This window comes from Rhinolophus sinicus, linkage group LG04, assembly GCF_036562045.2.
Source record: "Rhinolophus sinicus isolate RSC01 linkage group LG04, ASM3656204v1, whole genome shotgun sequence".
NCBI classification, from domain to species: domain Eukaryota; kingdom Metazoa; phylum Chordata; class Mammalia; order Chiroptera; family Rhinolophidae; genus Rhinolophus; species Rhinolophus sinicus.
This window is the reverse complement of record NC_133754.1, coordinates 108335445-108349178: the sequence shown is the minus strand read 5'-3', so window position 1 is coordinate 108349178 and position 13734 is coordinate 108335445. Positions and strand designations below refer to the sequence as shown.

At 47.3% G+C, this 13734-nt stretch overlaps 1 protein-coding gene across 1 annotated transcript in view; it reads right to left on the bottom strand.

Moving 5' to 3' along the window:
* Positions 1-2591, bottom strand: part of ROR2 (receptor tyrosine kinase like orphan receptor 2) — a 230511-nt gene extending 227920 nt beyond the window's left edge. The window contains exon 1 of the mRNA XM_019713868.2: positions 1968-2591. Coding sequence (XP_019569427.2) covers positions 1968-2055 — 88 coding nt within the window. The 5' untranslated portion in view covers positions 2056-2591. The remainder of the gene's footprint in view (positions 1-1967) is intronic.
* Positions 2592-13734: the final 11143 nt, after the last annotated feature.

Sequence of the window (13734 nt, the reverse complement as noted above, 5' to 3'; positions counted from 1 at the left end):
AAATCCCCACTCCCAGACTATCATACCTAAGCGGGCACTCGATCTCAAATCAGGTATTTGTCTCCTGAGGGAACAGAGCCTTCTATAAAAAGGTAGAATAAGAACTTATTCATTCTTTTAAAATAACCTTTCCGTGTTTTTACACAATAACTTATATTCCGTGTATAAAACACACTCAAATTACACGCTCTTACTGCAGAAAAGACGCCAAATCTCCTGTAATCAGAAAACTGATTCATATTTTGAATATGATCGTATTCTTTGAATTCTCAGCTAACCTAGCATTCCATAAGGGAGAGAATTATAAACAGCTTTCCTACTCCCTCCCCTATAGAGATTATTATTATTTTACTGGAAAAAGAAAATTACCTCCACACGGTTCAAAAATTAACGAAAATGACACAGGATTGCTTTGTTCCTCAGATTTCTGAAGTTCGACTGGAAACGACCACGGTAATGTTTAAGCTACTCCGCCCGAAATGCGATCCACTTTCTTATTCTCTTTACAGCCTTGATGTAAGCAACATCACCCTCTCCCCACATCTCCCACCTCCAACTCCTCCGCCCCGCACCCCCTCCCCTGCAAATGCAACGAAAACCGACCCACGCCACAGGTCGGCGAGTAATCCGGGAGTGGCCATCACCCCCACGCTACGCAAATACACGTCGAGTCCCCAAGGTTAAGTCCCCCCACCCACCCCTATCCCCCGCCGACAGTGCTGCAAAAGAACCCCCTGACTCTAGAGGAAGAGGGCTTCTTTCGGGTGGAGGAGTGCATAAATCCACAGGGATATTGTCAGAATCCCCCAGACTGACTTCGAATGTACCAGTTTACTCACCATTTCACCGCCCGCCCTGAGCGGTTTATGCTTTTTAAGGGACAGCAACATAACTGCAAACCCTCTCCTCAAGGCAAGGAGCCAGAAGTATCCGACGTATCCAGCATCTGCTTAAACCCAGACAACCCCCAGGAAAGGTTGCCCAGCATTCCTGAATCGGAGGTACCTGGCGCGCGCAACTGGCAGCAGGACGCGGGAAGAGCTGGGCCCCTTCGCACGGGTCCCCAAATTCTTACCTGCCTGCAGGAGTGAGAGGGTGGGGGTATAATGCGTGGGGTGGGCGACACTGAAACCCACTTACGTGTTTCAGGACTTGAGGCGAAACTCAGTCTACAAACTTCCCGGCCTGAAAGCACTGCGCCTTCCCCCACGCGGCAGGGTGCCCGGAATCTGGCCGGGCTGCACGCAGGCCCGGGGTGCTACCTGGGTATGGACGGCGTGGACGAGTGCTACCTCCGCGGGCACCCCAGCCCGCTCTGAACCTCTAGGCAGCTCCTGCGCGCCGCGGGGTCCAAGTGGCCAAGTCCGCACAGGGACCCCAGGGACAGTGGGTAAATGCCACCTCGAGGAAAATGCCACCAGGGAGCCTGACCTGTCCCTCCAGCCGCACGTCTCGTCCCGGGTCGCGGGATGCGGCCGGGAACCCAAGATCCCCAAGCCTGCCCAGAGATCCCTGACCCCAGGCACAGGATACGCCGCTTCGGCCACCTCCTGGCGGTGGGGGAGGGGGAAGGGGCCAACAAAAGGGAAGCCGAAGCCCTGCTCAACCTAGCGGCGGGGTTCGGGAGTCCGCTTCTCGGGGCCAGGGGGGACTCCGGCGCAGACGGGAGCACCGCAGCTAACCTCTGGGAAGAGGGCCGAGTCAAGGTCCTGAGAAGCACGGCCCACGTCTGCGGACCCCCAGCCCGACCGCCTTCACACTCCCGACCCTCGGAAACCTCCGGCGCGGGGCTCCCGCAGGCGCCGCCCGCCCGGCTTCTGGAAACACTTAGCCGGACCCGGAGCGCGCCTTACTGGAAGCAGCCCTGGCAGCCGGGCGCAGGCCGGGAACGGGGGCCGAGGCCCGGACACGGTGGCTGAGGAAGAGACGGACGTGAGTCGCGAGCCCCACCGGCGTACGGCTCCTACCTGAGGTCCGGGGCGCGCAGAGCAGGAGCGCGGCGGCCGCCCAGACGGCCGGGGCGCACAGCAACGGCAGCGCTGGGCCCCGGGCCATGCCGCGGGCCGTGGGGACCGGGCGCAGGGGCCGGCGCGGCTCGGGCGGCCGGGCGCCACCACCCCTGTCGGCCGCGCGTCCGCTGCCCTTCCCCCTGGACGCTTCGCAAGCTGGTCCCTTTCGAGGAACTTGTGGTCCGCCTCCTCTCCCGGCCGGGAAGCGCAGCTCGGCTCTAGCTGCGGTGCGGACTCGGGCTGGCTTCTAGGCTCCGGGACGCGGGCTCAGGCGTCCGGCCAGCCGCCGGGACGAGCGCAAGGGGCGGACCGCGGGCGCGCAGGAGGCAGGGTCCCCCGCTCGCCCGCCCTGGTGGGCAGAGCGAGGCCCGCGCCGGCGCCCCCTGCTGGAGGGACGCGCCTGCAGCGGGCGTGACGCGGGAAACCAGGGCCCGAGACCCCGGGCCCGGGGCCGCCGCTCCGTCCCGGGACGTGCCTCCGGCGCCCGCCCTCGGGCCTACGTCTCCCGACGCTTGGCCACAAAGGTGGCACCTTGGGGGCGTCCAGCCGCACCCACCTTCAGGGGGCGGGACTCCCGGGGGCCTGGTCTCAAATCAGTAACTCAGGAAGACACTGCGCCCCGCCAGCTTCCACCGGAGCAAATCAGAGAGCTACCCAGTCTCACTCGGGAGCCAGAGAAGCAAGGGCTTGAAGACGGGAAACGTTCAAGGAAAGGAACAGGCCGCGCCCTCCCGGCCCTCCTCGCCACGCTGTGCCCGCCGGGTGGGGACCACCGCATCCCTCCACAATGCCCAGAAATTGCTGGACTGGGGCTGCGTGGAGGGAGCCCTCCTGAGCGCGATAACTATCTGAAGTCACCGCAGCTTTTGGTTTACTGTTAAAAGCAAATTGTGCAATTTTACCCATTAAAGGCAGAACACTATTTGTTCTCTGCAGAGCCCCCAGAACATGCAGAAGTAATTTGCTTCACTTGTAAAAGACATTTTGAACGCAATTCAAATAACATATTTTCATGCTTATTCTTGATTTTGCTTAACACATGCAAAGGTCTGGAATTGGAAGGCCTGACCCTCCAGTTTGTAACTTAGGAATTTTCTTTGTTTTTGCTCTCTTGGAGAAATGATTTGGAACCTCCAGGGTCTCTGTTGTTTGTTTTGTGAGGTTTATCTTTTAACTTATTATCAGCAGTTTGTTTGGCGTTTTTGCTCAAGCACCATTTCCTGCTGATTGGGGTGAATTAGGGATAGCCCAAACCTTAGGTGCCAGACCCAGAGGGCCCTGAGTTTGCCCCCTCTAATTGCCCCTCCCTCACACATGGCGGGAAATAAAAGCTCTGTTGCTAAGATCTGAGTACAACATGGCTGGGCCACCCCCACCGTTACCCCTGTTAAAATTAATTAGGCCTCTCACTGCCTGCTGAATCTGTTTGGAGGGACATCCCACACAGTTCTCATTTCTAATACAGTTTGGGGGGGACTGTCACTGTCACTGGCCAGTGGCAGCCAGGATTCCGAAAGAGAATAAGAGAAGATGTACGGTAAAAATCATTATCCAACTGCCGCGGGCCCCAGCTCAGCGCACCGGCTCCTTCTGCCACCACTGGTGCCCCTCCGAACTTGGGGCTGTTCTTTAGGGGTTGTTTGAAGACTACCAGGGGTTTATCTTTGGGTTGTCCTTCCCTTTTCTTCCCTTAGGGGCCCTCACGGATGCTTTCAGAGTAAACAAGGCTTTAAGAGTTGGTCTTGAAGCACTTAGTTGCAGACTCCTCCATTTTGGATCTAGTGAAAACCAGACAGGGGTGGCAGAGGAGGGTCCTATGAGCCTTGCTCTCAAAAACCTGTCAATCAGCAAAGCTTTTCTTTTCTGTGGACTTGTGCTCTTTTGCTTTCCATTGCACATGGATTGAGGTTGTAGTTCCAGAACCATTGGGTCAGCAGCTCTGCCACTCATTCTTGGTGTGAACTTTGGGGAAATGATGTAATCATGCTTCAGCCCCTCATCTGTGTGCAATTTTCACATGACTGGGTTCCCCACAAACCTGACCCAGGAGTTTAAACAGCAACCTGTATTTTTGCTGACAGTTTCTTGGGTGGGGTCAGAAATGTGGGTTATATCACACATGATTCATTAAAGCTTCTTAAAAATTATCTTTTCAGCATTTCTCTTTCCCCAAAGTGTCCCCATCTATAACTCCAGCCTGCTGACCCCATCTGCTCCTCTCTCCCTCCCGCCTCCCCTGCCTACAAGTTCAGAACTGAGGGATAAACACAATATGTTTATTCTTATAAATGGGAGGGATCAAAATATGTTCTAAGTAGTTAGCAAACTGTTGCTTAGGTCTAAGCCAGATGGGAGCTGCTTACTCCTTTCCACATGTATCAGTTAGCAATTGCTACATAACAAGTCACCCCAAACCTTACAGCTAAAACAGTAAACATAGGTCATTTCTGGGGTCAAGATTTCAGAAGAGGCTTAGCTAGGCACTCTGTCTCAGTGTCTGCGTGGGTCCTGGGGGTCTTCACAGGGTGGCATGCTTACCTGCCTGGCAAGTTAGTGTTGGGTGTGGGCAGGAGGCCACTCAGACCTCTCTACAGGGCGTCTTGAACATCCTTACCACATGGCTGCTGACTTCCCCCAGAGTGAGAGCCAGGCAGAAGCTGCAGTGTTTTATAACTTAGCCTTGGAAGTCTCGCAGTCATTTCAGTATCCTATTGGTTTCACAGGCCAGCCCTCTTCCTTGTAGGAGGGAACTACACAGTACACAGGAGCCTGTATACCAGGAGGCTGGCTCCTGCACCACCTACAGGGAAAACAGCCATGCTGTCCTCAGGATAGGCAGCTAGCTGGTAGGAGGGAGAGAAAACAAGCATGAAGTGTGCCTCAAGACTGACAGGAAGAAGCCAGGCACCGCGTGAAGACCGTGAGAAGGGAGCCATGCAGATATCGGGTAAAAGCATTCTGGGTGTGGTGACGGGCCAGTGTGCAGGCTTCGAGACAGCAGGGTTCCGGAGCCTCCGAGGAACAACCTATTGGCCATTCATATACCTTCTTTTGTGAAATGTCTATTCAAATCTTTTGCTCATCTTTTAACTGGGTTGCATATCTTATTTTTGTTTTCTAAGAGTCCTTTGTATGTTCTGGATATAAGCTCATTCAGGTAGATATAGTTAAAGATAATATTTTCTCCTAGTCTGGCTTGTGTTTTAATTTTTTAATAATGTCTTTTCATAAGTAGCAGTTTCTCATCTTGATGATGTCCAATTTATTAATTTTTTCTTTTATGGGTAGTGCTTTTTGAGTTTCTGTAAATGCTAGATCGGGCCAAAAATATCGATAAAAATGGAATATTTGAGCATATAACCTCTATGGAAAGTAGACGACATAGTTCACTTCTGCCCACTGGGCTTTCATGAGGAATACATTCAAATCAGTACAGTGGGATTTTCACTTGTTACTTTATTTTCCAGTTGGGAAAATCCTCCACTGAACGGAAAACACTTCTGCTCTACTAGCAGCAAGCTCTACAAAAATCCAAGTATGAAATAAGACAAATAAGATGGCTCTATTGTCAGAAAGATGGCTCCATTGCCCCACATCACTCTCCTTGCTAGTACGGCTTTGGGCCCCCTAAATCTATAGAAACAGCCCAGCCACAGTCAGCGGGGACCCCCAGCCTAGGAATCCCCACAGACAGCTCTGCTATTCTCCTACTCAGCCCCTCTGTAGCACTTTATGCTAGACCATTCCTTCCAGAGAGCACACATTCCCTGGGCTCTGGAACACCGTGTCCTTGGCCCCTCCACTCCTTCTGTAGGTGCTCCTCCGAATCTCCTTTCAGCTCAGCCTCCCCGCTAGGCACTGCTCTGCATGTGGTCCCAGGCCATCCTCTCTTCCCAGTCCAGTCTCCCATGGAGGAATCTCTTCCAAGCTCATGGCTTCAGCTGCCACCTATAAGCCCGCAACTCCTGAATTTATATCTCAACCTGAACCTCCAGACCTATGCTTTCAACTGTCTCCTTTGTCTTTCCACTTGGCTTTCCCAATGGCAGCTCAAACTTAAGTTGTCCAAACTTGAACTCATGATCTACATCCCTCCCAGCTGTGAACTCTGCCTGCCTCAAACTTTATCTTTTTCCTAAATCCCTTCCCTCACTTAAAGGCACTGCCATCCATATAGCTTCACAAAGCAGAAACCTAGGCTCCACCTCTGACACCTCGCTCTCTCCATGTCCACTCCATCACTGTCCTATTGGTTTTTTTCCTTCTAGATGCCTTTGCCAAATGTCCTCCATCTCCACTGCCATGGCCCTAGCCCAGGGTAACATCTCTTGCCTGGATAAGGTGTGTTCTCATTTCTACCATCACACAGCTCTGATCTGCTCTCCACATGTGTATCTTTCAAACTCACGTCTAACTACGTGGCTGCCCACTGGCTTGCTAGTGCTCCCGAGCTAAAGGCCGAAACCTTGATGTTACACGGGAGTGTCATGTTGTGAGGATGCTCAAGGAGCCCTGTAGAAAGGTGCACTTGGCCGATCTGCCAAGCCTCACTCTGCAACATGTTGCCCTTCCCTTACTTTCTAGCCATTTTGGTCTTATATTTTCTCAAAAAACACAATAGCACCAAGCTCGCTTCCACATGAGGTCTTTTCACAAGCTGCTCTTTCTGCTTAGAACATGCCCTCCCTGACTTCCTTCACTAGGTAGCTTTCACTCATCCCTTCATGTGTCATTCCTCAGGGACTCCTCCTCTATCACTGTCACCCCATGACAGGCCAAGGCTCCATGTAGATACAGTGCCTGGAACCCCACCTAGAGGCACACCTCACAGTTATAATCTTACCTATATGAGGCAAGTTTAATAGATTTATACCTGTTTTCCCTGCTGATATGAAGCTCTATGAGGAAGGGGCTGAGATGTGGTAGCAGAATATTTGTTTTCAATGCCTGAGATGTGGTAGCAGACTATTTGTTGCTAAAGGAAGGGAAGGGGAGAGGGAAGGATGGAGGAAGCAAGGCAGAAAATGCTAACGTACTGAACCCTGATTTAGGACAAATACAATAAATTCTGTCATTTACCCGTCCACTGTCTTTCTCTCTAATGTGTAGCAAATCTTTATAAAATAAATCTAGCAGGTTCTTCATTTCATGCTTACATTACTGAATGAACTTTTAAAATAGGCTTATCCTGAAATTACACATTCATTCAAGCTACATTTTAGCTATATTTTATCTCAAACCATTTATGTCTACAGACAGCTTAAATAGGCGTTCTTGTTTCCAAAAATTCAGATTCAGGTCTGATGAAACAAAGATTCCAGTTTTCCTCAGTAACTATGAACTTTAGAAGTTCACAAAGCTTGAGTACAATCATTATAACAAAGAAACTTTATTTTAAATTTCCAATCTTTATGTCAAGAGCAACAGAAAGAGACTGACAGATAATAACACCTTCCTTTGTAGTTCATTATTTTGTACCAAAATGACTCCCACCTGACAAGCAGTCACCCTGAGGACATAATCTCCTGATTCGTGCTGAGAAGATTTCTTCCTCCCCTGACAGCAAATACGTGGTGTGTTCTTCAATATCAGTTCTCCAAACAGCAACTGAAGGTCCCATAATTTAATTATACTCTGACACTACCTCTAGTTAGCATCAGACCCCATTGGTTCAGAGTCCCAAAAGACGTCCTCACACCAGACGCCAGTCTCCAGTACCGGGTGTCTAGGTTACCCCCACTTCTGTCCAACTTGGCTGCAAATTTGAGAATTCCCACAATCCTCCCCTCAAGTTTGACAATTTGCTAGAATGGCTCGCAGAACTCAGGAAAGCACATTACTTCCTATTACCAGTTTATTATAAAGGATACAACTCAGGAACAGCCAAATGGAAGAGATGCATAGGGCAAGGTGTAAGGTGGCATGAGGGGCATGGCACAATCATGCCCTCTCTGGGCACACCCAAGTGTTCACCCAGTACCTCCATGTGTTCACCATCCTGGAAGCTCTCCAAACCCTTTCATTTAGGGGTTTTTATGGAAATTTCATTACATAGACATGATTGATTAAGTCATTGGCCATTGGCAATTGAACTGAACCTTCAGCCGCTCTCCCCTCCCTGGAGGTCAGGGTGGGAGTGGGGGCAGTGGGGGTGAGGAAGTGGCTGAGAATTCCAACTCTCTAACCATGACCAGCCCCCATCCCTGAGCTACCTAGGGACCCTCCAAGAGTCTCCTCATCAGCATAAACACAGCGGTGACTGAGAGGGGCTCCTTATGAGTAACAAAGATACCCCAAGTGTTGTAGAAGCTCTGTGCCAGGAACCAGGGACAAAGACCAAATATAAATTTCCCATTATACCACACGTGTCGTCAGAATACGTACGTATTGTTTCTGACGGGGCAGTTAAAAATAATAGTTCATTCTTTTTGAAAAGAAAAGTCAATAAAACTAAGATGTATTTATATCACTACAATAGGATTATTGGATGAAAATACTAATGTTGCTAAAGTTTTTGTTCAACAACATTTCATCCCTTTAATATCTTCCAAAATCTCCTTTTAAAATGATTTATTTCTCGGTCTTAAAAGCAATCTCCATCTCCTATGGATCAACAATTACCAGTCTTATGGGACAGTGCTTTACACCTCACTCCTCTCCTATGTAACACAATCTCTGAAATGCATAGACAATTGTCCTGGTCCCACTAGGTCAAGCATCTGGAAGCCTGAGACCCACAGGGAGCTGCCATACTTTTACCCCACTGGTGTGATGTATATTATGAGTTGGATTGTGGCCCTCAAAAATGTTGAAGCCCTAACCCTAGTACCGATGAATGTGACCTTATTTGGAAATGGAGCCTTTTCAGACGATTGAGTTAAGATGACGTCATCAGGGTGGCCCTTAATGCAGTATGACTGTGTCCCGAGGAAAAGGGAAATTGGGACACAGGGACACAGATACGCAGAGAGGGAAGGCACACACAGGAAAGATTGGAATTATGGTGCCACAAGCCAAGAAACTACCAGCTGGAAAGAGGCTTGGGACAGATCCTTCTCTGGCAGCTTCAGAGGGAGCTGACCTGGCCGACACCTTGATATCTGACTTTCAGCCACCAGAACTGGGAGGCAAGACATTCTTGTTTAAGCTGCCCAGCCTGTGGTACTTTGTTATGGCAGCCCCAGGACACTCATACTGTGTAATAAGTGGACGCAGACCAGAAGTAGCCCTTTCAAATTACTGTTTAGTATAAAATTATTAAGCATAATGCAAGATTGTCCAGTATAAAATTATTTAAAATAAAGTCCACATAGTATGTTCCATTGTGTTAGAAGAAGAAGGCCACAGTGCCTTTACCTGTACAAGGCAGTGTGTGTGGGTCTGTGATCGCCCACCCTGTAGAATCTCGTGCCCTCCAGGGGTCGCTAGCCATCGCAGAACTAGATCCACTCCAAGGGTTCTCATCAGAGCAACATCCAGAGCTTCCAGGAAAGACCTGACCTTCCACCTTTAGGCACACAGAGTAACAGCATGCAGCCCTGATGAAGGAACGTTGTTTCACACTTAGCAAATCCTGATAAACCGGGATTGGGTGTTGGGTGCTTATGTGGCAATGAGACCCCTCTCATAACATCTCACAGGTCTTACAGAGATGCACATGAGGCCACCTTGGTACTTCTGTGCTGAGATGAGCTGGCCCTCTCTGGTACGTAGGCAGTCCTCAAATGTGAGATGATGGGGTATTGTGCTCAGAATAGGGGCTTAGGGCCATAGTTCCCATCCCCATTCAGAAGGCCCATCACAGGATAAGGTACATGTTGTCCACTCTCTCATCACCCCAGGCTAAGGCTGTTCAGGCTGCATGAAACCATCCTTTTATTATTATTATTATTATTATTATTATTATTATTATTCTTTGGGAGGGGATCAGTGATATCTACCTGAGTGTATGACAATGGAGCTCCTGTGAATGTGAGAGTGGCTTGGCCAGGGAAGGCAGATAAATACCTTGCAGCTGTCTGTCAGCTCAGGGAGTTGCATGCCAATGCCAGTGGTGCCTGGAGGGTGAGGCACGGAGCAGCCCCAGGAGGGCAACTGGGAAGGGAGCTCAGCCAGCACACATCCTGCTGCTCTCACCCCCGACAGGTGATTAACAGGAAGGTCAACACAAATGACTAGTAAATGAAGAACAACAAACACTTACTTTGACTAGTAATCAGACAAATGCAACATGAAATGAAACCCCAGTTTTGATGTGGCAAGCGTGCTTAGTGGAAGTGGTCCTCCCCAGCATGTGGGTGGGGCTGTGAAGTGGGGCGAAGCCATTCTACAGTGCACCTCAGCAAGACTTACTGATATGTGATGCGTGTGCCCTGTGACCTAGTCATTCCGTTTTCTATAAACAGAGAGATAAGGAGGGAACTGTACTGTTTATTGCCGAGTGTCACTTACCTATTGCCATATAGTAAACCTAACACTTAGTAGATTAAAACAATCATGATTATCCCTCAAGATTCTGTGCATTGCTGAGGCTCAGCCGATGGTTCTTCGACTGGGTTATAGAACTCTGCAGGCTTAACTGGGTGAAAACATCCAAGATGCTTCTTCACTCACATTCCTGGTAACTTGGTGTTCCTCCATGCAGCTTCTGTCTCCAGCAGAAGTGTGGGCAGGTACTTCTCTAAAACCTTTGTGTGGCCTCTCTTCAGAAGGGCACTGGACTTCTTACATGGTGGCTGGTTCCCAAGACCACAGAAGTGGAAATGCCAGTACTCCTTAAGGCCTTGGCCTGGATCTACTACAGTCCCAGGTCCTTTGCATTCTCCTGGTTATAGGGAGTCACATGTCAGGCCTGACTCAGTGTGGGAGGGGACTACATCAGGACATGGCAGCATGGAGGTGTACTTTACTGGGAGCCAACTTTGCAAACTAAGTACTACTACACACCGTATTATTTTTTTCATAGCAAAAAATTAGAAATCACCTGAATATCTATAATATCATGTCATAGATATATATATATACATATATATATATATATATATATATATATATATATATACACATATATATATATATATATCTATGACATGATACTATACCACAGTATGACAGGATCTATATATAATAGATTTATATATACTGACAGATGGACCTACAAGTCATGTTGTTAAGTGAAAAAAGCAAGTCACAGAGCAATAAGAGCAAGATAGGATTTTTGTAAAATAATAATAATAAAAAACAAATCCCACACTCAATCTGTACTACATAATTGCATAGAATACTTGAGGGATACAATTTAAACTGTTAACAGTGCCTGCCTAGAAGAAAGAAGAAATGAGATTGGAGTAAAGGCCAAGGGCAAGTTATGTCCATGGTTCCAAGTGTTTCCTTATTTTTCTTACAATGATGTCTCCTCTCAGTTCACAGAAAAGTGACAGCACAACACTGAGCACAGGTAAGGTGTGTGGGAGGTTAAGATCTGTCTTTCCTCTCTTCCTCAGTGTGCCTTACAGCAGAGAGTGACACCTCACCCCAGACTCTGCCTTGTCCCCTTCGAGCACAGGAAATGAGCATCTTTGTTCCTCCACTGTAGGACCAGGAATTTTTAAAAATAAACCACGTAAATGGACATAGCCTTAACTGATGAAACTAACGTGAGGTAAAATTGAGCTGTGAGATTCAAACTTCTATTAACCATTCTCCATGTGATGGGAACTGTAAATTGCACCAGTTCAGATCTTGTGCACACGCTGGCAGAAGATGGAGTGTATCACGCTGCAGTCTGTGTGGAGGACGGGACAACACTGGGACTTAAGCTACCCACCATGACACGGCCTGATGCGCTGCGCTCAGTGGCAGAACGCCTAACAGCAGTGTCCTAGATTTGTCTGGATTCAAATCTGACTCTCCTATTCATAGGCCCTTGGGTTTGGGTCAGGATTAGTTGAGTCCATGGCACGTAGTAATTCTTAGGAAAAAATAATTATCATCTGTCATTGGGTTCAAGCTTGTTAAGCTATTATTTAAACTAGTATTACTCAAAGTAGATGGTCAAAGAAGAAATCTTTACATAGGGATAAAGAAGAGTTAAATCAGTACTACTCCAAAAGGAGCTGCTCTGAGAAAACTTATTCAGGTCTATGAGAAGATAAGGAGCTTGTGCTGGAATGTAAATCAATGCAAAGCTTCCTTCACCAAGAAAGCCTCATAAAAAATAATCTATTAGCTGAACTGAACTGTGGGCTTAGTGGCATAGTTTGTTTACACCCTGGTTAAGTTCCTAAACTTGTAACACACTGGTACACAGACCAAAATGAGTAGCACTGATTTAAATCTTCTTTATTCTTGCTTATTTTTTGCCTGCTTGATTTATCAGTATCTGAAAGAGGTTTATTTAAAAACTCCCACTGTGATTGTGATTTTGTAAATTTGTCCCAATAATCATGTCATGTTTTTGTCTTTTCTCAGCAATGTTGTTAGGTACCATATAAGTTTATGGTAATTTAATCTAGTTAGAGCACAATTTGCTTTAGCACTATGTGCAGTAAACACTATAGCCTACCCCATATATATTTTCCCCTTGCTGCTTAGCAACAATACCCCAGTTTTGTTTGGAGTAGCAACGTACTTAGCTGATATTTATAATTGCTGGTTTCCCCTCTATTTAGGAGAAGCCATGTGTGTAACTTTTGATGTAGACATCACTGCTTCTTAGCATTTCCTTTTCTTCTTCCTATCAGGAATGCAGGAAAGAGGCTGGAGGTAAAGCATTCATTTTAGGATCATGAGGAAGACATGAGAATGACAGAACATAGAGAAAGAAGGAAGCTGGGAGATTGCTGACAGCATGAGCCACTGAAGCAGTTCTGGCTAGCCTGGCAATGACCTACTTATATTGTTAAAATAAGCTCTTTTTGTTCAAATCACTCTTGTTGGGTTTTGTTACTCACAGCCACACGTAAAATCCTAATTGATATAGTGTAAAATGACCCCCTTTGTCCACTCGTATGGTATTGTCTGGTGTTTCATTTCTAGCTTTTATGAAATAAATATTTTGTCTTCTTTTCTTATTTTTATAATCAGCACTTGATATTTTTGAATTTTATTTTTAAATCATCATACAATAAAATTGACTGATTTTGGGGGTATGGACCACGAATTTCAAGACTTGCATAGATTCCTGTAATCACCACCTCAGTCAGGATACAGAATGATTTCATCACCCCCAAAAGCTCCCTTGTGCTGCCCCTTTATAATCAGACACTCCCCCTGCCCTCGATCTCTGGAAACAAATGATCTGTCCCCATTACTATAGTTAGCTTTTTCATCAATTTAATTCTCTTGACCACATTTTTTCCTGCAATTTATATCTCCTTATCGTTATTCTGTATTTGGTAAGGTTTTGTTCTCATACTTTTCTTTATTTCTTTAGACATGATTTCCTTTAGTTCTTTGGACATATTTAAAACACCTGATTTAAAGACTGTCTATGGGAGAATAATCCAAATGGCAGGGTAGATACATGCTATGCTTGCCTATTCCCATGAAGACATCAAAATTACAATTAAATTACAGAAAAATCACCTGGAGAACCATCTGAAGTCTAGCTTAATGGAAGTTTCATAACTAAGAATATAAAGAAGATGTGTTGAGACTGATAGGAGGGGCGGAGATGTGAAATGGGCCAGCCCAAACCTCTGTGTGGCAGATGAAAATTGGGAAG